The sequence below is a fragment of the Jaculus jaculus genome, chromosome 1 (assembly GCF_020740685.1).
Source record: "Jaculus jaculus isolate mJacJac1 chromosome 1, mJacJac1.mat.Y.cur, whole genome shotgun sequence".
NCBI lineage: Eukaryota > Metazoa > Chordata > Mammalia > Rodentia > Dipodidae > Jaculus > Jaculus jaculus.
In genome coordinates this window covers 202,102,757-202,130,211 of record NC_059102.1, presented here as the reverse complement: position 1 = coordinate 202,130,211, position 27,455 = coordinate 202,102,757, and the positions used below count along the sequence as shown (strand labels likewise).

The window sequence follows — 27,455 nt, the reverse complement described above, 5'->3', positions numbered from 1 at the left end:
CTCTTGTGCAGCAAGTACGTCACCAACTGCGTCATCTTCCCAGAACTCGGGTGTTCTTTTAGGAAGGACTTTTTATTTAAGGCCCTTTGTGTTTGAAGGAAGATAAGTGGAGATGGACCCCAAAATGATTGTTCTCCTGTTCTCCTTTAATGCTTGGGCTCTGAGGCCCCGTTGAGAGGATCTGCACAACTCTTTACTATGTTTAAATCATTTACTACACTGAAAACATGTTGAGGAGGGAGAAAAGAAGAAAAGGGGAAAGGAAAGGAGGGACAGTATCAGAAGTTCAGTGGGATGCGGCTGCCTCATCTGTTATCTACCAAAATAGGGGCAGCACTTCTCTTCATTCTGCTGTCTTATGTTCCCTGCCCCCTGATGTACACCTCTCTCATGAATGCCATTTCATAGTATATAGTATATGTAAGAGAGTAAAGAAGAATCACAAGTGATGTCAACAATTCATTTCAGGCAAGGGCTGCCTTTGGTGTGTGTGTGTGTGTGTGTGCGTGTGTATGGGTATGTGCATGCAGAGGCTGACTTTGGGAGTATTCCTCAATGGTGTACATCTTTGTTTACTGAGGCAGGATCTCTCACGTTAGTCCAGAGCTTGCCATTTCTACTAGTCTGGCTAGTCAGCTTATTCCAGGAAACTTCTGTCTCTGCACCCTACACTCTCAGGACATAGAGGACTGCCAGGCCTACTTTGAATTTACATGGGTACTGTAGGTCAGAATTCCCATCCTCATGTTAGCACAGTGAGTGCTTTATTCATTGGGCCATCTCCCCAGTCCCTTAATAAGCATTACGTGGAAAATGTCAACATTAGAAATAAACTATTCACTATAATCTCATCACATGGCACACAAGGACAAAATTAAACTTTTGTAATTATATACATTTATATTATGTAAATTGAGTAAAAGTACTTATTATGAAGACTTTAGTATATTGTATATGCCTTTGTAGTTTTTGAAGAAATTCCATGAAAGAAGCTCCCCTTTGGGAAAAAGCAAAAGTGGGTAATCTTTTCCCTCTCTGCTACTCACCTGTTCCTCTCTCATCTACTCTAATCATATACAGTAGTATTAACAGTAACTGCCTTCTGATTGTCACTATATGTGAAATCTGTGCTGAGCATTTAAAATACATTGGCTGATTGGATCTTCATCTTCCCAGGGTAAGAGGCACCACTACTCTCTTTCCCACTCACAAATGAAGACACAGAGAAGCAAAGAAAATGAAATAGCTTTTCTAAGATCAAAATGCTGGCAGCTGGCAAAAACATAATTTCCTGAAGAAACTATGAAGCCAAAATATAGTATTACTAAGTAAGCTACATTTACAACAGAAGACCCAGAATTGTGCACCTATGTAAGGCAGTTTAGAAGCATCATTTAGATTTTTGGATTAGTCAAGGAATTATCTGAAGAAAAACAGCTGAAGAACAAAGTGAAAATCTTTAGTTAAACATTGACAATGGAAGGAAGAAACCAGGAAGAAACACTGAAATGCAAACTAACTTGAAATATTAAGCCATGCAGCAGCATTGAAAGTAAGCCTAAATAAGAGAACCTTATGTAAACCAAAGAAAGTTTCCTGATAAGAACTGCTGAAACATGCCTAAAAGCCCAGAGTTTGGAAAAGCAGTGGGCAAGGAAGGAAGTGAAGACAGGGATAAAATCAGAATAAATGATCATGAGTGACTTGAAACAACAAAGCACGGAAGGAGGTTGGTGAAGTAGAACATGGCGTGAAGTAGAACATGGCGTGGAAGTACTGGCTGAGCAGGAGACTCTAAGAAGGTTGCTCATTTCAAAATGAGGTCAAAGAACCACATGTGTTTGCTTTGGGGAGAAACTGGGATATTTGAAGATCTACATGGAATAAGATTAATTCTAAATTTGGGTTGCTTTTACTGTCAAACTGATGTTCATAAACACCGTGAAGAAACACACACACACACACACACACACACACACACACACACACACACACTCCTTCTCACAGGGGAAAATAAAAATGGATTGACTGTGCACATAGTTGCTGATTATACAGTTATGAACTATTCCGGTAGTTTTTGTGGCCATCAACGTGCTTGGCTGGAGCACTAAACAGTACAGTATTTTCACAGGGCTACTGAATTGACTCTTGTGAATAAATTAAACATAGGCAAATAACACAGAATCAAGAATGCTGGAAATTCTCAGTTTAATTACAATAATCAAATCTTAGGGTCTTATCTTCAGAAGAATATAATTCAATCAGCTGAGGGCCTAATAAAACACAGACATATATGCTACTGCAAAGTCCTTGGAGTAGAGGACAGATTTTTATTTAGCATTGTGTGTTTCATAATTCCTTATAACATGGACTTTAAAAAATGATTCACATTAGTATCTCATTAAAGTTGTAAGTAACCATCATTCATAGATTATTCATATACCAGTTCTTATAGGATGACAGAAAGGCTACCGTCTGCAAATAAGTACATATTAAATCCATTTATTCCAATCAGCAACGGTTTAAATCAGTGTGCAAGCTGCATACCCATTGATTTGATGTTCCTTAATTGGTGTTCACTGCACTGTTTTATTACTGATTACCACATCATAAAGGATTATGACAGAGACATAATTTAAAATACCATAAAACAATTTTATATTCTTAAGAGTTTACTTAGGTCTGTTAAAATATGTTCTTTATCACAGAATTCAGTTGAAGATTACAGGAGGACATTTAAAATATTCTAAGTCATTCAGGGAAGCCAATGAATTAGAATTTTAATATCTTCTAAGTGAGATAGTGTCATATAAAGAAAAATAGTTTGTATATGTGTGCACATGTGTGCTTTCTTAGAGAGCATTTGTTCCCCTGCAATTTGCAATATTTTAATAAAATCCTGTTTCAAGTATTTTTGTAAGTTTGCACATTTGATTCTGTTATTTTTTAGTTTGTAAATTTTATATAAAGATTATCTATGGTAACCATTGCTCCTACATGTACCCACCCAAGCAAAAATCATGCTGTGGCTTGAAGCATTTTATACACACACACACACACACACACACACACACACACACACACACACACCCCTAGATATTTCAAAGGTGTGAAGTAATATTGTTTCTGGTTTAAGTCAGCCTAGAAAAATTCAGAGTTCATGGAAAAGGTGCTTTAAGATAAACCACCTTTTATAAAGTCAGCACTCCTGAGAAAAAACCTTTAAAGCTACAAGCTTTGTACAGAACAGTATTTGCTACTTGCCTGGCTGTGGATTACATATTCGTGATGGAAGTAATAGTGGGCCCCTCAAAATACAGACACAGACTCACCGATGTTGGCATATGCATATCTTGTCTGAAGAGATGCCTGTCATTTGGCACATGCTGTCTGAGTTTTGTAGCAGTCTTTGCATATGGCATGATTTCATCCACTGGACCACATACAGAAACATGTTACTAACACATGTCTCTTTTAGTTTTTATTTCTTATTTGAGTTTATTGAATGATACAAGTGAAAAAAAAAGTACTTTAGGACTTTTTAGTTTAAAGGAAGAAAGACATGTATATTTTAGTAGTCTGATTTGAGCACGAAACTAGCCAGCACCAGATGTTAACATGAATACAAAACCCACAAGGGCTGGGTGTGTAGGTCAATGTGTTGAATATGTGCAAGGCTTTGGGTTCAGTCTCTTTGAATCATGCAAAAATACAAAAAAAAAAAAAAAGTACAGAGGGTTGAGGATGTAGCTCAGTGGTAAAACAAATGATTTGTATTAGAAGGCTCTGGGTTCAAGCCCCAGAAAAAGTGTGTGTGTGTGTGTATGTGCATGTGTGCATGTTATACATTTTGTGACAAATCAATAGTTGAATATTTGAGATGCTGACACTATATTCTTTTTAAACCATATTTTGTTTTTATTTATTTACTTGAGAGAGAGATATAGAAATAAGCAAGGAAGACAGAGAGAGAGAGAGAGAGAGAGAGAGAGAGGGAGAGAGACAGAGAGAGAATATGAGCATGCCAGGGCCACCAGCCACTGCAAGCGAACTCCAGATGTGTGTGCCCCCTTGCGCATCTGGCTTAGGGTCCTGGGCAGTCAAACTTGGGTCCTTTGGCTTTGCAGGCAAGCATCTTAACCACTAAGCCATCTCTCCAGCCCTGATACTATATTCTTAAAGTCTGTGTGGCACTAACAATATGCCTGTCAGAGGAGGTCATCATAGTAAGTATCATGTGGTAATGCCTCCATTACTCTTTTCTAAATAGGAAATTCAATACTTAAGAATGAGACCCTGAAACTAGATATGTAAAATACAATAATCTTTCTCTCATTATTTCTCTTCATATCTGGGAAAACAGTTTAAAAAAAATCAAACAATTTGTTTCACTCACCTAAGATAAACTATAATTAATTTTATGAAAGAGTGGATACAGGATTCCTTTCACAATGGACTTACTGAGAAAACCATTGTCCTGTATTTGTGGGTATATTTAAGAGAATATACATAGGTGACTATCACATTTTGGGAACTGTAACTTTTGAAGCCTTTTATGAGCATATATGAGTGTCAGGTGTTAATATGATTATTTCTCAGTGGTCACTGTCTATACATAGCATTCAGCCTAATATATTTCAGGTGTCAGAAAACTGAATATAAACTTATATTTTGGAAGGATGTAGAGATTTTAATAAACAGTTTCCAACTTCCTTAATCCTTCTCAGTATAAAATGATTTTTTAAAATGTTTTGCTATTGTTATTGTAGTTGTTTTTTTTTTTTTTTTTTCAAGGTAGGCTCTCACTCTAGCTCAGGCTGACCTGGAATTCACTCTGTAGTCTCAGGGTGGCCTTGAATTTATAGCAATCCTCCTACCTCTGCCTCCCAGGTGCTGGGATTAAAGGTGTGCACCATCATGCCTGGCTTGTAGTTTCTATTTTTATTGTGATAAACTATAAGCTCTCATAACAATCCCCATCCAAAAATATTGCAAAATTTCCCAAAAAAGGTGTAAAATCTGAAATCTGGCACTGCATTATTGAACCCCCTGGTCATTATTGCTATTTTATCTGTTTCTATGGAAATTCAATATTTATGACAAGTAGATAGATATTAATTTACTTTTATCACAGGATAAACCCTGTATATTCCACTATGCATGCACCACTCAAAATAATTTATGAAGTAATATACTCTAATGCTTAAGAACATGGACTTGGGAATGACTCTGAGGGTCTGGGTGTCTGGAGTCTGGCTATGTTGTGTACTGGCTGTTCATCCATAGAACAGTTATGAAGCTCTCTGAGCCTTGTTTGGTATCCTCAATGAAGACTTTAATGGTTTTTGCCTAATAAGATTATGAGGATTAGATAATATATGGAGATACTTTGCATTGTACTGACATAAGCAAATGCTCAATAAATATAATTAATTCATTTTTCTAATAGCTTATACTTAAAAAAAAAAAACTCATGAGGCAAACTTTTTTTTTTGAGGTAGGGTCTCACTTTAGCCCAGGCTGACCTGGAATTAACTACTCAGGGTGGCTGTGAACTCATGACAATCTTCTTACCTCTGCCTCCCGAGTGCTGAATTAAAAACAAGATCTAACTTTAGGAAGATAAACTTGGAGCTGCTGGTGACCTGTTTTCATAAATCAGGGGATCTGCTCTATTCTACTAATGACAGGATAAGCTTTCCATGATCCAGATCTCTCAAATCTAGTTCTTTTTTGTTGTTGTTTTGTTTTTCTGAGGTAAGGTCTCACTCTGGCCCAGGCTGACCTGGAATTCACTATGGAGTCTCAGGGTGGCCTTGAACCCACAGTGATCCTCCTACCTCTGCCTCCCAAGTGCTGGGATTAAAGGTGTGCGCCACCATGCCTAGCTTCTTTTTTGTTCTCTTAAAAAATATTTTAAGCTGGGTGTGGTGGCCAGCACTCAGGAGGCAGTGGTAGGAGGATTGCAGTGAGTTCAAGGCCACCTTGAGACTACAGAGTGAATTCCAGGTCAGCCTGGGCTAGAGTGAGACCCTACCTCAAAAAACCAAAAAAATTTTTTTCTTATTTATTTATTTGAGAGGAGGGAGAGACAGGGGAAGGGACGGGGGGGGGGGGGAATAGGTGTACTAGGGCCTCCAGCCACTGCAAATAAACTTTAGATGCATGTTCCACCTTGTGCATCTGGCTTACATGGGTCCTAGGGAATCAAACCATGATCCTGTGGCTTTTCAGGCAAATACTTTAACCTCTAAGCCATTTCTCCAGCCCAAATCTGTTTCTTTTGATGGGTGAATTCTTCACATGAACATGCTAGTTCCTTGAGTAGGGAAAACCACATTTTTTTGTATCAGGCAGTTTTCTTCTTCTTTGCCTTGTCATTCAAGTACTTCTGTTGATGTAGATATTTAATTTGATAAAGAATTCAGCTTTTTAGAATGAAATCCACACTGTAACTTATTACATACTCTTCATTACCTCATTTGAGGCAAGGTAAATAAACATTTTATAAATTAGTTTGAACATCCACGTAAATATCCAAGTAATCTTTCAAATTCAGAAATATGTTACTTTAATAACTCCTTTGAAAACTAAAGCTCTTAAGGATCATATTTTACATGCATTTCTTCATTCTTATATTGAAATTTTCCTGGGAATTTTTCATTCTATTTTTATTATGAAATGTACTGAACAGACGGAATATACATTGTCAACTTTTATAGCAGAATGCTATAAATTTAAATTTGTGTCACCAATACCAAGTCGAGGAGGAAGTCCATCCTCTGCCAAGACAAGATTTTTTCAGTAGTCTGGATGACACATGTACATGGAAGTCATAACTGTATCTATACTTTTACTATGCGGCTGCAACTCACACTGGCCACAATTCAGAAAGTAATAGTTTGGAGTGTAACCAAGAGGCAAAGTATGCGAAATAACCACACAAATAATATTCTCTTTGCATTTTATGGAAGCTCTATGGTGATATTTTTTCCTTCTATGTACCAATGAATTGGGAGTAGATGACTCAGAGTCACAAAAACCACTACTAGGGACTCACTTTAAAAGCCAAGAGCCGGACTCTATATTGAAAGGCTTATCTTACGCTGCAGTGTTCAGAGGACTAATTAACGAAGACCTAATGCCATTAATTCACAATTAGATCACTTATGTTTAACCACATGCTTTCTATGTATACATATATAAATATTAATTTTGGACAGAAAGAATCATTCAGTAACATAACAATTAAACAGCTGCAACCTGTCTTGGGTTAAGAGATGGAGCTGCAGGCAAGTTCCTTAAGCAGATGGTCTTACCCACCCATGCTTAATGTTAAAGACTTTCTTTTTTTTCCTTAAAAAAAAAGAGGTGTTGACAAATCAGAACAAGTAGGCATAGTTTTCATGTAAATGGGACAATTTGCAATGTAGATTGCCCTGAAAACTAATTTGGTGTATAGGAAAAATTAAGCTCTGTCATTAAAGGAAGACTTTATATCACATTTGGATATAGTAGATTCCCCACCAACATAATTATTTACTAATTTCATTCAACCAGCAGAGTTTAATGGAAAAGCATCTGGCAAAGTATTCATATTTATGGACCTACTCAGACTGCTCCTTAATTTACCCAGGGCACATGCCTGTTAAATCCCAGAAATGATAGGCATATTTCAGACAGCTATTTTCCAGCTTCATTAAAGAGGTACTCAAACAGGAGAGGGTCCCTGACCCTATCATGAAGAGCAATTGAATAAAAACACTGGCTGTAGTCATGCCAAGATCTGTGAATAAGGTAAATATGGAAGCATGGGGGAAGCATCAGCTTATGAATTAACATAATAACCACACATCTTTAAAAAATATGTAGGTACAAAAGGAACTGTTTTAAGATGAGAAGAGGGTATTTTCAACTTGTCTTACTCAAGAAGTGATAAAGTCTGCCATTGAAAAATTACTGAAGTACCATTATGAGAAGGAGTAATCAGATGTATTTTACTTGTGGGCTTAATTCTTTTACCCTTCCAATAAAGTGAATGCAAATTCATATTTTTTTGTTTATTTCACTATGGTAGTAAGATTCTGAGCATATAAGAAAAATAATTTAAAATTTCTATTATAACTTCCTTATCTACACTTTCAGTTACCTTATGAAATTTCAGGAAGAATGTGGCAACTTTATAACCTTTCTCTTCCTTATTAATCCTGTGAAATAGCTGAAAACATCATTTTGCACCTGGTTTCACTCCCAAATGCCAAGGATCTTAACTTTTCCATAAAAAGGTTTCTGATGAACTTGCCAAAAATTGAAGAGAATATTTTTCATTTTTATTTCTGGGTAGATTGTATATACAGTCAATTGAGCTTTAAAACCCTCCTATATACTAGGTTTTGCTGGTAATTAAAAGCTTAAATTGTTCTTAAGATGCAAATCAACGAGGTGTTCCAAATCAAAAGGCATAAAATGGCAAGTTTCTAATAACACAATCTAATATAAAATTGACACAGAACTGAGTTGGTTTTTATACAGCGTTAGGGAACAGAAAATGGAATCCCCAAGTATTATTCTCTGGCTTGTTGCATGCTTTGAACTAAAGGTGAACCAAGGTCAGCAGGGTCTTCTCTCCTCTTTTTCTATTGCTATTAGTACCCAAATTCCAGTGAGAGACTTTCTCCAAAGTCCCTTGATGTCACTAAGGAAAATTCCTCTAGTTGGAACAGAGATGTTCTGGACATATTATATCTCACTAAACAGAGAAAATTAATTGACTGGTGAAGAAGATCAATGCTCTGCCATCTGATTGTACAGACTGCTAAAAGTCACCATTCTTTCCAGGGTTGTTTTGGCTGGGACATTATTTGAATAGTTCTTCTCTATGGACTTTACCCTTCACTCTCCTATGGTTTGTATCTCTCTCTGGAAGGCCACACCCCTATTTATTACTGTGGTCTCCTTCCTTGGAATCCCTAAGCTTATGTCTTTCTGTAACTTAAGATATTCTTTAAGTTTCATAGCCTTTGTCTTGTCATACTTTGTGCGGCTATCATCATGCACTTACACATTAATAAATTTAAATTTTTCCCTGTTAATCAAGTGTCAGTTTGTTTACATTAGGTAATTGAATTATCCTGTTAATTTGTCTCTTGTCAGGCTTATTTATATTACAAGCTTGAATTTAAACCTTCAGTGGGTAGAATGAAAGTTCCTTCCTCTCCTCCATCAGATAATATGTCTTTCAATGTCTCTCAATATACTTTTAGTGACTACTTAATAATTTAAGTTGACTTATAATAAAAAATAGGGATATCAGGCATGCATATATTTGTATTTAAAAAGTATATTATGGCATATAAGATGCTAACTTAAGTGAATAAATTAAAAGGGTTCCTTCAGGGATGAGAATACAGAACTTGCCTAGCATATGTGATGCCCTGGGCTTAATCTCTAGCACCTCACATGTAAAAAATCTTTGGGATAATAGTTATAAGTTATTTTCCCTAAAATACAGAGCTCCTACACAGTAAATTATTTTGTGTCTAAAAGACAAACTAGCTAGCAAACCACGAAGTTCCTGGGAGATAAAAAAAAAATACAACAGTAGGAAGATTTCAAATCTAAGAAGTATATTTCGTGACAATGAAGTAGTCATTAAACAATACAAATGACTGTCTTTTTAAAAATATATTACTTCCATTTGCATAAAATAACAGTGGATTTAACCCTGTGCTCTTAACACAGCTGTTTATAAAGCCAGAAAGCCTTCCAGTAAGCTGGGAAAGACAAAGCTTAATTTAGGTACCAGCTATTTGACCCAAGTCACACCACAGGAAGAAGGCATTAGAGAAATTTGAGCCAACCACACACCACAGGACAGAACACACCTAGAGACCCTAGATAAGTAAGTGATTAATATTCCTTCTGAAGACCCCAAAATTCTCATCCTCACAGCTTTATGTAAATCACCTGCTTAGGAAGATGTATACTAAATCCAGATATATGCATAAGACAATTTTCCATGTTAAGAATTGCATTTTAGAAGCCCTCAAACATTGTTTGGTTTCTATAGTATATAATATATTTACTACTTTCCTAAACAGTGCTCCTGTCATGAACATGCACCCTGTGGCAGTCCTGCTGTTCTGAATGAAGCTGTCACACAGCGTTGGCTTATGACGATGCTGCTGCGTCATGCACCACAGCAGGAGAGGTTAAGGGGCTCTGATGTCTGATTTCAACAACAAATGGTGCTTATGCCCATATTTATTCTCATTTCTAGGAGAAAGGAAAATGGTACCTCCATACCATTAGAAAATATTTGTCAAGATGGCTCACAGGACTATGATTTTATACATTTTATACCCAGTCGGGTGCAAAAGTAAGTACATTTTCTAGTCCAAATTTTCTTGAGGATCTGTCTGATTTGAAAACTAATTCCTCCTGAGTATTTTGGAGACATATATGACTTGTGTAGAGTGGTTACAAAGACATGGTAGGGTATAATATTATAAGGGTAAAAGTTACAACATATCTCACAAAAAACACTATAGAAGAGTTTAAGTTCATAATGGCAGTTTGATGTGATATGGATGATAAAAGTTAGTACAAGCCAAGCAATTCAAAAGCCTTGTCATGTAGTATGGAGACTAAAATATGATAGAAACTCAGAGTACATCAAGTTCATCAAACTTCATCAAGTTTCATAGTTTGACCATCAAGTTAGTTTTTGTTAGTTGATGGCTCTGTCTGTCACCAGGTTATAAAAAAAAAAAAATAAAATAAATAAATAAATAAAAAAATAAAAAAAGTAAAAGCTCTGACATTGCTAGCAACGTTGGCTTCATTTAAGTTGAACCCATGACTTCCATGGTCTTTTCTTACAAAACTGGTATATGTAAAATATGACATATTAAACACCTATCTCATACAAAAAACAATTCAAGTGCTGGGATTAAAGGCAAAAGAACAATTTACACAGGTGAACATAAAAACCATTTGAAGGGCAGATTAAATCATAACACCCAAATCAACAGCTAACATTGCCATAAACAACAAAGTCACCTTTCCATTCAGGCCTTTCCTCACAAAAGTGAGCCAAGGAGTTTGAGTAGTAAAAACAAACATTATCTTTGCAGCACTTGTTAAAGTACTCAAAGGGAGTAGGGATAGCACTGACAACCTAATAAAAGATGGCTTCCATGTTGTAGAAAGGTCAGGGACACTAGGTTTGCCATTTGTAGGATAGAGATTAAGTTACCTCACTTAAGAAAAGAAAAATACCAATTCTGAAGGGATTACAGAGGATCACGTATTATATGTAAAACTGATAACTGTAAGGGTCAAGTTTTGTATATAAAACTGATAACTGAATACATTGGGCTTAAATAAGAAAAATATTATGGAAAGGCCCCAAATGGATATGAAAGTTATCTTGCTGGGAGAAACAGGTATCAGAAAATCAGCCTGGTTTCCAGAACATTGAAAATAGCTCGTAGAAGGCTGTTCACAGTTGATTCAGCAACAAGGATGTGCTCTGTCCCCCTGAATTTTTTTTTATCACTTTCTAATTTCTAATCATTGTGACTGCAAAGTAGAAAGGTCCTCAGACACTTTCATTCTGCATGCTCCATGGAAAGTTTTACAGCCTGACCATTTCTACTCTCTAGTCCATCTTTGATGAATTTTCTTCCTCTCAACTACATGCCTAATAGATCTGTGATGATCTACCCTCTATTGTAGACAACATATCATGAAGCAACTTTGACCTAACTTCTAGTCTGTTAGCAAGTGGAGATTAGTTCTCCTTGCATCCAACAGGCACTCCTGTTATTCAGTAGTTAGTGGAGGTTGACATGGCTTGGGAGGAAAGACTTAGGAGTCAATTTGGTATTGAGTCCAAACACTCCAGCCACAGTGCTACAGAAGTGTCTGTATGATGCTTACTTTGTGCGAAGGACTGTGCCAAGTGCTTTCCTATGTGTTTACCCTGCTTAACACTCTCAACAACTCCAGGATATTGGCACTTATTTTCACCTCCATTTTATAACAAAGGAAACTGATGTGATTCTCTAAGATCACACAGATATCAAGTGACAGGGTTGGGAACCTAAGCTCTGTGAGGTTTCAAATTTCTACAGCTTAAGAGGACACTCTCTTTAAGAAAAACAACATTAGGCTAATGAATATAGTAAAAAAGTAAATAACTGTTTGCAATGAGAAAAACCACACTAAAAGAAATTTTACATTGGCAAATACCACAAGTATCAGAAAAACTATGTAACATTTTTATTCATTAAGTGCCTGGAATGTCTCTAATGAACACTTTCTCTATATTTTTGGCAATCATTAGTCTTTCATTGCCTCCTTGCAATGATTTTGAAATATTGAAAATAATGATTTTGAAATATTTCTATAAACAAATAAGAAAGGTAATTCAGTCTCTATTTAATATGATAGTTTAATATGATTTTTATTATTGATAATTTAGAAAATTTTCATTAGACTTCAAAATTTGTCATTGGCAATGCCATTTAAATTTTTAGCATTTCTGTTAAATTTTGGGAGACTATTTTTATTGTGTAATAAATTGACCTTACATACACTGTGAAATGATGATACTTAGTAACCTCGAAGAATAGCTTGAATGTTTTTTGCTATTTTTGTCAACATCAGTATGTCATGTCATATTAACAGGAAATTGTTTTCTGGTGTATTCAAATGTGATATAGATATATAACACATGTGACTTCATACATGGATGAACTTATTAGTTGCAGTAATGTCACAGACGTGAGCCCTACAAACACAAGTGATAAATTCTTTAAAAGGGAAATGCTTATCAAAAATTATTACTTGTCTATAACTACAAACATTATATTATTATACATGTTTTAAGAGGAGGAAAGTTCCATTTGATTAGGGATTTCATGTACCTGATAACAAGAACAGTTCTATTTCCACACATGCCAGTCTTATTTCTCCTCCATTATCTACTTCTGTCTGTTGCAGGGTTCTTCAGGACAAGTCATATTATCATATACTCTCTGACCCTGCAAATTGGGGATGGGAATATTTCTGGGGGGCTAGCAATAACAACCCTAAATAGAAATGATTTCACACCTCATAAACATATGCCAGTAGATCTAAAGTAAATGCCTCCACCCTGCTCAAATTCTTTTTACTGGAATTTTGCCTATAGACACTCCACTGCCTCTGTACATAAGAAAAAGGGTACTAGAAAAGAAGATGGATTTCAAAGAAAAAGAGGTCTTAAGTAGTTTGCAAATTTTGTGCTAACATATGGCAATACAAACCTATGGTATCCCTGTGAGATATTTGAAGAGACCAGTGAGAGTGAGAGAAGAGATTTATGATAAAGCTGGCTTGGTCAAAGATTCAGGCAGTGTGGCATGTGACCACTCTTTTCCTACACCACACTGTCTGATGTGGCTTGGTCAAAGACCCAGGTGAGGTGGCATGTGACCACACTCTTACTACACCACACTGTCTGATGTGAACCAAATGCTTTTCAGGACAATAATCTGCAGGTTTCACATGGCAGCCAGGCCCCCTTGCAACAGTGGAACTGTAAGTAGCATTTGTACAGAAAAATAAAAATAAATTTCAAAACTCCCATATTGTCTTCTTATTAATTCAATTCTGAATTTGGGGTACACTATAAAAGTTAACAAAATATTAATTTTTATAATGTAAATGAAGCTTTTATAATAGGCATTAGTTTTTCAAACCTTTTTTTTTTGGTAATTTACTATTCAAAATACTGTTCTTTCACCATTGTCTGAGAAAAGAATAGAAACACCAACCTAGGGCGTCCGCAGTGGTAAAAATGTGAGCCTCTCTCTTTCCCCTCATAGGTTTTCATAGGCATCTCCCTAGCTGGTATATTTCATTTTCAATGTCTAATCCCCAGTATCCCAACACCCAGATCAACCACAGTATTTAACAGAAGTATGCTGAGTACAGTGTGTCTGATTGCCTGTGCAAACAAAGCACGTCTTTGTGATCATTAATGATCTTGTTTCCCAATGTACCAAAGAATTAGAATAAAAACAAATAGCTGGTTTTTTGTAGCTTAAAGGAATTAGTATTTCCCCTAGGCCAAATTTCCATTTGAATTGCCTGAAAGGACATGAAAATCAATGTTGCTCAATAAACAGCTTTGTGTTTGAGACATTCTAGAAGAAAAATACCATAATATTTATCAACATGATTTTCAAAACAACTCTCTAACCCCAACCCAAACACACAGCTTCTTGTCAAACAATTTCCATTCTGATACTAGGCTCTGTCATAACAATGAGATGGAAATTTCATTAACTCAAGTAAGTTCCTTGGGCAGGAATTTTATCCTTTTCTTTCTTTGAAGTTTTTGATACAGAGTCCCCCTATGGAGCCCACAATGGTCTAGAACTTATGATCCTACCACCAAAGTACTTATGATTACAGGTATACAACAACATGTTTATCTCCTTGTCTTAACTTTTTTAAAAAAACACACACAAAACTTTTAATATCCATAACATGGTCTGGGCTGCAGTTTGGCTCATTGATACTTAATAGTAAAATTAAAACTGAAAATAATTGAACACTATTGACTAGATACTTTTATAAGTACTATGATTTATAGCATAGCATTTTATTTAATTGAAGCAATCCTTTGAGGTAAATAATGTTCACATTTTACATAAGAGGAAATATACTTAAGAGGTTAAATGACTTGTCCAAGGTCACGCAATGGCTCAGCAGGGATACAACCCCAAAAGCTGTCAAATATTATTCTACTTTAAAATCTCATAAATTTATCATTATAACCATTTTACATTAAGAAGAAATTCCAGCTGAGGCTAGTAACAAGTAGGATATAAATTAGAGTAAATTACAGAAATGGCTTAAAAATATGGTTATCTTAAAATTTTAAAGCCTAAGTTTTTTTTTTTTATTGTTATACCGCCTTTTATACAAAATAGAAAAGATGACCAACAATTATGTAATGGGCAAAGAAAGAAATTAATTAAAACATAAAAAGTGACCAAAGCACATAAAGTATAACCTACAAAATAGACTCCAAGATGTCTTACAAAGTGAAGATGATTTTTTTTTTTTGCAATAGAAAATAGAAAAGGCTAAATGAAAGAGAATAGTATAAAGAGAACCCCATGCTTAAATCTACTGAGTTTACAAATATAGCAGAAATTATCAATAGCTAAGCTCTAGAATTCCAGTTAACCTTGAGGACTCTTTCAAATAGGAAGGAGACTAAATCCTTTGGGATAATGGACAGAAAGAAGTCAAAAAACAAAACAAAACAAAAAACAAACCAAAACTCCCCTTTCAGGACCTCAACATTCCCTACAACTTGAAGTTCTTTATTGTAAATACTCAGTATGAGCCCATTTCCCCCTTTCAGCTCCCTGGAGAAACAGAAAAATGCCAATCAGACTAGGAAGACACTTCACTGGTCTACAGACCTTACAGAACTGGGCCTTCTGACAGTCTTCCACACCTCCTTCGGGTCTCAATGCCATCTCTAGGCTCCAATGTGCTCAGAAATAAATTGTTGACATTATAGGTAAACCTTTTTGACAAATGCTAAAATGAAAGGTGCTAGTGGAATTTACAAATAAGTATTACTCCAAATTAGGTTGTCAGGATTTGTCATTGCCAGGACATTTAGTTAGCACTATGCTTTGCCTGTGAACATCCATCCAGCAGATGCAGACGCTAGCATTGTATTTGCACTGTTTCTAGGCCATAGCCAATCCCACCACAACTTCCCCACTTTTCCTAAGCAAGGATAAAACATTATGTCATGTAGATTCTGATTCTAGTTAAAAACAGTGAAAGTGAACTTGCTGAATTAGTATATAACTAGTATTTCACAGTTGATAGGTTTGAACTGTGAGATAGTTATAAACTTTACCTGCTTCAATGATTAGAGTACAGAGCTGCTTTACCTTTTCTTTTTATTGTCTCACCTTTGTAATAGAATGACAGTCATTTGCTATTCTGATTATGTTAACTATTATTTATAGGATGTTTAATTACATTCAGTATATTTTTAACTAATTATATTCAATATATCTGTTTATGGGTCCTCCGAATATTTTACATGTGTCCCTTTTTTATTTTAAAATATATTTATTTATTTGAAAAAGGGAAAGACAGTGAAATGTATGTTTCCTATTTCATGAAAAACAAAGTTAGGTGTCTTGTAGGATAACCATTTGACCTTTTGTAAAATAGCCCAGATATAAAGCATTCTATAACTAAATATCCACATCAGCGCTATGTGCTATTTCTGTTAAACCATGATTATAGTAAGTGCTGGTGTTTATATGATGTGGTTCATTCATTTAACTCCCCCTTTTAATTTATAAAATGGCACCCAAATCCTAAGTGTCTTCTAGGGGGAGGAGAGAGATCTTTTTTAATCACAATATTATTATAAATTTCCCGTTGTTATATTTTCTACCTACCCACACTGCTAGTGAAAACATAATCTAAGACAGGAGAACAACTTGGCACAATGAATCTGCAGATAAACATGCCTGATTTGTTGAGTGCATGACTTATAACAAGAGGAAACTATAAATGCACTAATAGAAATATCAAGATGAAATCTTCTGAGGTAGCAAAAGTGTTTGGTGAATACTCTAAATTCATACCTATCTTACTATCAACATGCCTATGGTTTTATTAAAGCATAAACTGCGTTTATAAAGACAGAAAGATGACTAATGAATATTCTTCGCATTCTCTTGGGAATGTCTGTTTGCTTCTAACTATTTAATTTCTCCTCCATCTCTCTTTCAATTAACCTCCCTGTTTGTATTCAACAAAATGGCACATACTATGGAGAAAGGGAAAAAAATCTTGCTGATTTATGACTATTCTCTCATAAAGTGGCAGTTTCTTTCAGCCAGATACATAAATGTGGAAATGAGAGGAAATGAGCAGAATAGTAACCACCACAAATGACAAAGCACACCAATTTTCTGGCTGCTTTATCAGTTGCTTACAAATGGCCCTTTAGGCTTCAATGCAGACATATAAACAGGGAGTAAGTAGACAAGAGAAGAGCAATTGGATCTTTGCATGCCAAAATTTTTAACAATTTTAATAATATTAAAAAGCTAAATAGTACTGGGTGGGATGGTGCATGCCTTTAATCCCAGCACTCGGGAGGCAGAGGTAGGAGGATCTTTGTGAGTTCAAGGCCACCCTGAGTCTACACAGTGAATTCCAGGTCAGCCTGGGATGGAGTGAGACCTTACCTTAAAAAACTAAAAAAAAATATATATAAAATAAATAAATAAATAGTGATTTAAAGGGTCTTTACATCTTTTCTCCTTTGTGGTAGTTCTGGCGATTGAACTCTCAGCCTTGCATATGCTAAGCAAACTTCACTATTGAGCTACATTTCCAGGCCTGAAGAGTGTCTATGTCCTTTAAAGGGTTTATATACAAGCAGGTAATTTATTTCCTCTATTATTACTCATACAGAATATACAAGTTACAAAATTAGTGAAAACAAAAGAAAATGGAATTGGTAACAACCATAGCAAGATACCTTAAATAGTGATAAAAGAAAGACCTACTACTATTAAAATCTTGTTTCCAAACAACTAGAAAATTGTTTAAGAATAGCTTCCTTATTGCAAATTAAGTACATAGTGTGGCCAAGGACGATAAGTACATAGAAATAAAGTAGTGTTGAATAGCTGCTGAGTAGTAGGTTAACATGTCTACTGATAACTTCTGGAACATTTCTTGGTTTTCAAAGATATAAACACATTTGTTATACTACCTAGGATACATAGTAAGTATGCAACTTTTTGATTCCAAGCAGAATAAATTCATGATTTAGGCACAATATATGGAGAGAGAGAGAGAGAGAGGGAGAAAGTGAGTGTGTGTGTGTGTGTATATGTATGTGCGTGTGTGTGTGTGTGTGTGTGTGTGTGTATAAATTTTTTTTCCTGGCTTTGCCTCTGACATATGGGAACTCTTAGATTTGGGATAAGGACATAAGGGTACTGTCCTGTCCTTGTATGTCCACATAGAGATACAAATCCTGCTTGTCAATTATTTTCTTAATGTCGTTCCTCTAACTTGTATGCAGACTTTGCTTTAGGATCTAGAAGCTTCTATCAAAGATTAGAGGATGGGGAAGCCATATTTCAGTTCTGTGAAAGTGTACACTTGTGGTTGATTTCAGTACAGACAATGGAAGTTTTCCAGGTTTCAGGTAGTGAGCCCATATGCAGTGAGACCTTGAAGGTGTTGCATGGGTAAACATGGTCTCTTCAGGCCTGATCTTTAGGGGCTTGTAGGGCTGGGCCTTGTTTGACATCTGAAAGTTTAGATGTTCTCTACTCTCATAAAGTTATCTCGCTTAGAAGGAATTCTAAACACTAGTTTACTTTTGAGCATTTAGACTTTTGGTGGCCCTAGTGGACAGAAGATAGGACAGAAAACCTCGGACTCTTGAGTTTCATTTGAACTTCCGTTGGCAGAAATGCTACACACACTTAGATACATGTCACTGTTGGAGAAAGGCACTGCTTCCACATGATGTTCTCTTAGGGAGAGAGAAGATGTAGTGAGGCCTATGCAAGGTTTTCTCCAGACTATGTCAGGTATGTTCTCCCCCTTTCTGATTGTTATTAATTATAGCCAAGAATCTTCCTGGTAGATCACCAAATGTGAGGGTCTTCAGTGAGACCCTTGAAGCCCATATCAGATCAGTAACATTATAAAAAACCTTACATAAAGTCTGTAATGATACAACTGTGATACTTTTATTACATGTATGTGATTTCAACTTTCCCATAAAGAAATTTCCTGCTACCCTGTTTCTGTAAGCAAAAAGAATAAAGTACATCATATAGACACATTGGAAGAATAAATCATTTCAGCTACTGACCTGTATCCAAACAGCTTCATCAAATTTTACCCTGAGGTCATAAAACAACATGAAGAATTTTTGGAGGACTGTGTCATTTATAATTCATGCTATAACCTTACAGTGAAGTGAGGTAAAAGTTTATTACTTATTTTTGTTGTATTTTTGTTGAATATTTTAATTCAGTACTTGAGTGGTAAAAGACAGTGAATGTTAAAAATATGAATCCATGTAAATCTTATTTATGTATAGTTTTTTATTTTCCAAAAAAAAAAAAAAACAAAAAACACCCACTGAGATCTTAAACACCTAGTTGATTGTCTTATTTAACCTGCGGAATTTGTGAATGTCATTATAATAGGAAAAATATTAAGCATATAAGAGCAGGCAGAATTGGGCTTTATTTCACTTTATTCCTAGTAATACTACAATGTAAAGTCACAAAAATTCCAACATCTTTTTAAGAGACTCAACACACTGGCAAGCCTAACATCTGTGATTTTGAGTCTATGAGGTTATCAAGCCTATGTGATTGAAAAAAAAGTTAAAGTAAAAAAGATGACTACTATTAAGTGATGCATTGGCCTTGTGGAACACTAGGAGATTAATATTCCAGGACACCATGTCACAGTTGAGGTGTGCGCACTCTGTAAATTCCAAGAATATGTCCATTTACAGTGGACCAAACACATGACTTAGAAATACCAAATTGAATTTTTATTATGTCAGTCCAATTTTGTGGGCATCATAATAATCAATGAATACAAATATCTCACATCTTTGACTTCTGAGTATTGTCCTAAAAGACATGAATTGCCATTATAAAAACCATAATTATTTTAAAAATATTTTATTTTTATTTATTGATTTGAGAGGGTGGGGGTCTAGCCACTGCAAAGGAACTCCAGATGCATGTTCCACCATGTGCATCTGGCTTATGTGGACACTGGGGAATTGAACCTGCATCCTTTGGCTTCTCAGGCAAGTGCTTTAACTGCCAAGCCATCTCTCCAGCCTGTAAAATCCATAATTGAAAAACAAAAAAAAAATTCCTTTTAAGGAAGAAAAGCAAGAAATCATGTAAAGAAACACAGTTTTTGCCAAGCTAAAATACAGCCAATATACTGACTGTTTTTTAAAAGATGGAGGACTTCAGAAGTTTAGCTTAAGGCTAAGGGTATGCCCTGTGGCAGAGTGCTTTCCTGTCTGTATGTGGCCTTAGGTTAGGACCCCACCACAGAGAAATGAATTGGACATTGAAATAAATTGACGTGTGGTTGGCCTACCAATGGTGCAGTGTTCTCCGTTCCATCCCTGGCTGCATTCACACTTGCCATCCTTGCAGGTCCCGTGTTCAGCACAGCGAGGGTGGCAAGCTCTCTGATCGCACGCAGGGCCCGTCCAGCCTTCCTCGCAGCGGCAAGTCCCTCCCATGCAAACACCATGTGAGCCGCAGTCCACAGAGCAGATTTCTATATTGGAAAAAGAAACAGCCAGGCAAGAAAAAAAAGTGGGGTGGGAGTTAGAAAGAAGATTAATAAGGAGAGTGAAATACAAATCATTGCAAACAAATCAAAAGCAGTTGTACAATAACTTAATTTCACTGTTGACTACTCAAATGATAGAATTCTACTTTCTGATTCCTCTTCTCATAAAATGTACATTAAATATACATGACAATTTTGTTAGGAAAAATTTCTTACTTATTTATAAAGATACTTTATATATGATATTACATATGTAGAATGGTCATACTTATATATAACTTATCTTTGGGCAGTCAGGAAAAATACACACCAAAATGATGCACTATTTCAGAATCTGAGCACTGCAGATATCTAACAGGAGTTACACAGCACACATTTAATAAGAGTTGAAAAGGAGTAATTTCTAAAACCATTCTTTAAAAATTTAAATATCCAGGAGCTTCCATTCAAAAGAATCTATTGTAAAACTACATTAGCTTGCTCACACATGTGGATGTGCTGCTTAGCTAAGAACTGTTGTTTTTCCTATTTAGTAAATTTGTACTGTTGACAGCTACAAATTGCTTGGCCCATATAACAGAAAACCAGCTTAATAACACAGATACACTGACTGACTCTGTCCTTGCAAAACAAAGATTTTCATCTACTGGAATTTTTGAAAGGCACACACGTGACCCAAAGCCTTTGACAACTGTAACACGAGGTTAAGCATTTAAAAAGGATTCAGATATCTGAAGTAATTTTTTTTCTTAAAACTTTCTTAAAAGGTTTTATTTAACTAGATCCAACTGTGAAAGAGGAAGAGAGGGAAGGAAAAGGAACTTTGAAGATGAGGTTTTTGTTCTTTATATATAAAGTTAACTAGAGGTTTTGTTCTAAGACTGTAAGTCTATTGTTCAGTGTTTTCTTTCTAAAATAAAATATTTTGCAGCTAAAACCTGACATGATTCTAATAAATAGAAAAGAGGCTGTAGTCTTTTTTTTCTTTAAATTAAAAAAAATAGTAAATATGTAGTCACAGGCTCCCATTTTCTCCATTAATTCCCCAAATAATATTTTTGGACACTACAATTTTTTATTTTGTAGGACAATCATAAACACCATTTTAAGACATTATGAAACCTTTACCATTTCTTATAAATAGCAGTTAGGATTATTAACTGGGAGAAAGTACTGTATGTAGGCATTATTTCTTTCTAAATCACATTTTCTATCTTCTTTGAATTAAATTTTTGATTAAGAGATCTGAGATGATTTGATTAACTTCAGAGAAACACAACATCAACTTAGCTCCTGAGGAGAGAGGTTTGTTTCAGAGGCACCATTTTTATTCAATCTAATCAATTTTTCATTAGGGTGAAGTTGTTTATCAGCGTTTAACACACTGGCTTTGAGCAAGGTGCGTCAATCTTTGTAATGAACTTATTAATTAGAGTTAATTTAATTGAAGTGGAATTGAAGGGCTAATTAATGGACAAACTGCTGATGAAGATAGAGGAAAGCTCTGTTGCTTTCAAAACTACAAACTTTCTCATAGAAATAATTTATGTTTTTCTCTTTGAGCAGCTTAACCAAATGTTTCTCTAGGTATGGAAAACCTGCTCTGTTATTGAATTTAGATATCTGAAGGTCATTTCCACAACAACAGAGGGGGCTGGTAAAGTGTTTCCCTTTAGAAATCATTTAGTTAGAAAGCCAGACTTACACTTCTAGTAAACTTTGAGGCACACGTCAGCCACAATGTGGTTATGAATATGAAATGAGAAGTGGGGGCAGCCAGATGAATTGGAGGGACAAGGGACATATTTTCACATGATGAATTAAGCATGTTTGCGAACCTTACTAATAACCATACACTTTGTTCTTATAGCTAATAGCAAAGTTCAAGCAAGATGCTTCCATACATCTAATTATGTTCTTCCAAAGAAGAGCACTTTATTCATCACTCACTCTATATGCTGAGAACTGAATGAGCTGTTTCAGTTTGCATTGAGGATCTGAAGATGGAGGGAGCGAAGAGTGCTCAAGGACTAACCAGGTACATTTCTGTGTATGGTAATATTAGATTTTCAACTAACAAATTAATTATATCAGCATGAATAAATTTAAATCTCAACAGGTAAAATAATATATGATCTGGCCAGTCAATTTAATCTTTTCATTAACATTTGTTGACATTTTTATTATTCATAGCAAGATGATTTTATGAAGCCTGAATTGCCTTTTTAGCTACTGAGTATCAATTAATTATAAGGTCCTCTTTATAAAACAATTCAGTTAGTATGCAGTAATGACTTTGTATAAAACAAAAACAGCATTATTCTGCTTATTTAGTTCCAATTTGTGTAAGAGTGGAATGACAATATTTGAAGCAATTATTATTATTATTATCATTGATTTTTGGAAGTAGCGTCTTGCTCTATCCCAGGCTGACCTGGAATCAGTCTCAGGATGGCCTTAAACTCATAGTTCCTCTATAATTCAGATTCTGTATTAGGATTTTCTTCTTATTTTTCCAATACATGTCATTGGTTTTATCAGTCATAACTTTTCTAAACAATGTTTCATGTTCTTCAACCTGTAAAAATCAGGCTATAATTCCATGAAACAAGGAAAGACATATTTCTAACTTTTTCTTCTTCCAGAGACATATGGCCAAACGATGAGGAATAAAGGAAGAAGGAGGGAAGGAAGAAAGGAAAGTGTGAGAGGGGAAAAGAAAGCAAACAGTATTTCAGCTAGTCCTTCTCTTGGGTTGAACAAAAACTTGGTAACAATGTACACAATTTTCTTTGGTTTTTGATACCAGGATTCAATTTGAAGTAAAGAATAAAAGATGAATGTATCAGGAAGACACTGAATCAAGGGCGACTAGAACTCTTGCCCAAATTTCTCTAATATGCCAAGAAAGCAAAATTTATAAAATTTACTTGTCTTCACCATGTGAATGAGTTAGCTGGCAATATATCATTTAATTTCATAGCACTAGTACATACCCATAGATGAGATAATTTGCATTTCATGAATTTGATATGTGAGGGACACATACAATGAATAATGAACTGCTTTAGGCGGAAGCTCCTCTGAATTGATGAGGAATTAGTACCCTGCGGTTAGTACTGTTTATGGCTGTCACCACCACTTCTGGAAATGGTCCATTCTATGTGCCTGCCATGCATTACTTCATCTAACCCTAAGCAGAGTTGCAAAAAGTAGAATTATTACTATCCCTGTCTTGTAGCTAAAGAAACCGAGGCACAGAAAATGAAATACCTTGCTCCAACCAGAGCAACTGAATGGCCAGCCCAATAGTTGAATTCAGGCCTGAGGGTAACACTTGCCTACTATGCTCAAGGCCCTGGTTTCCAGTGCTGTAGGAGAAAAGAGTTGAAGATGGGCAGGTGGGCGTCCGTGTCCTTATGCACTTTAGGGAAGAAGGGCCATGATGAAGTGCAGAAAGGCACTGCAGTGAGCTCAAGCTCTATGGAGACTGCTTTCTTTCACCTGGCATAATGAGGAAAATAAATCTCTCCTTTTTTTTTTTCTCCATTCTCACCCTGCTCATTGCTGATTCTACCTCTTTGTTTCTTCTCTTTCAGTAGAAAGGGATTAGTTGGGAAGAAGATCTTTGGTGGGATTGGAAAAGGTGATAGTAAAGGATAATGGCAGGGGTGAATAAGATCCAAACATATTATATACATGCATGATACTATCAAAAATAAAATAAAAATAAAAGATTATAGAACCATGAAGTAGATTTAGATATGAGTCCAGCATCTGATTTCATAGTCCAGGCTTTTAATAATTTTCTAACATTTTTTTCCTAGCTTAATGAGAATGAAATAAGGGAAGCAGTCCCATTTACAATAGCATCAAAATTAAATATGAAATAAGTATGAAATCTCTACAATGAAAACACTAAGACACTGACAAAAGAAACTTAGGAAGACAGGAGGCAATAAAGAAAACTCTCCCATGCTCATGGACTGGAAGAATTAATAAGTGAAAATGGCCATCATGCCGAGAGCAGTATGCAGTTTCAGTGCTGTTCCAATCAAAATCCCAGCATCATTTGCCACAGAAATAGAAAAAAAAAAAGTCTCAAAATTCACATGGAAGCAAAAAAAATTCCAGGATAACCAAAAATAACCTCAGCACAAGAATACTACTGATGGAATCACCATACCTGATTTCAAGGTATACTACAAAGACACTGTAATAAAAATAGCATGGTACTGGCACTAAACAGACACTGATCAATGGAATAGAATAGAAGGTCAAGATATAAATTCTAATGATTATACCTACTTGGGTTTTTGACAAAGAGGCCAAAAATGCACACTGGAGAAAAGATAGCACCTTCAACAAATGATGTTGGAGAAACTAGATAACCACATGTGGAAGAATGAATCTGTACATTCTTCTCTCCCCTACATAAAAATCCACTCCAAATGGATCAAGGACCTCAATTTAAGACCCAAAACTCTAAACCAACTAGAAGAAAAAGTAGGGAGAACACTCCAAAATACGGGTCGTGGGGATTTGATTTAGGTGTCTTTCATAAACTTACATGTCCTGAATAGGTCCCCAGCAATGGGGGAATTGGATCCTTCTAGAGGTGACATATTGTTGGGGTCATGTTTATGGGTGTTATAGCCAACTTTCTCATACCAGTGTCTGGCACATTCTCCTGCTGCTATTGTCTACCTGATGTTGGCCAGGAGGTGATGTCTACCCTCTGTTCATGACATCATATTCCCCTGCCATCATGGGGCTTCCCATAAAGTCAGTAAGCCAAATTATACCTTTTTTTTTTTTCCCCCCCACAAGTTACTCTTGATCTGGTGTTTTTGAAACATGAAGCTGACTACTACATGGGTGTAGGGAAAAACTTTCTGAATAAGACCCCAAGTAGCTCAGAGAATTAGATAAACTCTCAGCCACTGGGTTCTCATGAAGCTAAAAAGCTAGGCCAACCATGAACATAGATCACCTGCAGAATGGGAGAAAAATCTTTGCCAGCTCTACATCTGACAGAAGTTTAATATCTAGAATATATAAAAACTCAAGCTATGCAATAAAAATTAAATCAATCAATCCACTCAAAAAATGGAGCAGGAACTGAGTAGAGAATTCTCAAAGGAAGAAATACAAATGCCCAATAAATATCTTATAAGATGTTTGACAACATTAGCCATAAGCAAAGTGCAAATTAAAACTACTTTGAGGGGCTGGAGAGATTGCTTACTGGTTAAGGCATTTGCCTGCAAAGCCAAAAGATCCTGGTTCCATTCTCCAGGACCCACATAAGCCAGATGCACAAGGGGGCACATGCATCTGGAGTTCATTTGCAGTGGCTGGTGGCCTTGGAGCACCCATTATCTCCCTTCCTGCCTCTTTTTCAAATAAATAAATGAATAAAATATTTAAAAAAACTACTTCAGATAGAAACTTATAAATAGGACCTGAGGGGGAGCACCTGAATCAAAGGGCCCTGGAAAGGGCAAGATGAAGCCTAACCTTAAATTTCTCCTGTTTCTCTTTTTTTTCCCCTTTTTCTTTTTTCTTTTCCCTTGGCACTGGCCTATAGTCCCCTGTACCAGAATGTGGTTAAGAACCATAATGAACTGTTGATTGGAGAAACTTACAAGGTCTCTCAAAACAAACAAGACAGACTTCTGTCAGAGCACTTGATTACCCACCAGAGGTTAAGGGTAAGACCCTGCTGCTGAAGACACCATATGCTGTCAGCAATTATCATGGAGAGACCTGGTTGGAATCCGGGAGAGAGACAGTTCCAAGACAGTTGGCACATCTAGTGCTGGAAGATGCTACTTGAGCTACTGGGGAAAAGCGGCCAACATCTGTTCAAGCAACTCAAAGTCTAAGCTACTCAGAAGCAAATAACCTGATGTGATGTTCTCTTTCATATGCATATCCTAACATGGAATAGTTTGATTTGTTTATAAGCTGTAGTACATCAGTAGTATTGGTAAGGAAGGTGGAATGAGGCTTGGAGAGAAGACAGACAGGCAGGAATCAGAGGAGGGAATATCAGCCAGGCAAGTGGAGGGATAGAATACAGTGATTAGAAGGGTGTGAAGGGACTGGGGTAAGAGGAGAGGGAAGATGACAAAACTAATGATAGTATGTATCAGTACCATAGAAATATTCCTCTTCTAAACCAATGAACAGATATAAGTCCCCTTTTAAGAGACAGACAGAGAGAGAGAGAGAGAGAGAGAGAGAGAGAGAGAGAGAGAGAGAGGGAGGGAGATATAGTTTGGGCAGAAGCACCCTCCAGGGATGGAGAAAGCTTTATCCTAAATCCATATGCTGTTGCTGGTAAATACCAGGAGCAGAATTACATTATTCACCACAGTGAATTGTAGGTTAGGGAGGTCCATGAGCCCTCTGCCCCAACATAAACCAGGCCATTGCCAAAGCACTTGGTTACCCAACAGAACGAAATGGTAAGACCCTGTTGGAGAATACATCGCAGGCTGTAGCCCAAGATAATGAAGGATCATGCTGGAACTGACATGAAAGCCAGTTCCTGCTGCCTAATCCTTAAAGTGCTACAAAGTGTTATACATGTTTCTGGGATTAAAGGTCAACAATAGCAGAACAAGAAAGCAGTCCTGCAAACTAGAAAATTTACCAGCCTGGCATGGCGTACATTCTGGTATAATAGTGGCACAGAGGCTATGGGGATAATCAAATATTCTGATAGAATATGATGCCCATTCAATGGGAAGGGAATTCATACTTGGTTCTGAGATCCAAGTTAGAAACCTGTGGTTTGGAAGGTCACAGACCCTAGAGAGAAACTTCCATTGTTTGGAGAGGACAAGAAGGATTCATTATTTTTCAGTCCAATGGGACTATAATAATGTTTCACTCATAGTAGGTATTCAATAACAACTTGACTGAGTAAAATTGGTACCTGTCATTTTTATTATAATCATGTTATAATTTAAAACTCTGTATTGAAATATTATATATAACATACATTTGTGTATAATCTTTACTTAGACTTATGT

At 36.0% G+C, this 27,455-nt stretch overlaps 1 protein-coding gene across 8 annotated transcripts in view; it reads right to left on the bottom strand.

Annotated features, from left to right (window-relative positions):
- The window catches only part of Tenm3 (teneurin transmembrane protein 3), a 710,814-nt gene that overhangs the window by 101,601 nt on the left and 581,758 nt on the right, over positions 1-27,455 (bottom strand). For all 8 annotated transcript variants that reach the window (XM_045142405.1, XM_045142407.1, XM_045142406.1 and 5 more), the window contains one exon: positions 20,212-20,397. In XM_045142405.1, the coding sequence (XP_044998340.1) occupies positions 20,212-20,397 (186 nt within the window). The remainder of the gene's footprint in view (positions 1-20,211; positions 20,398-27,455) is intronic.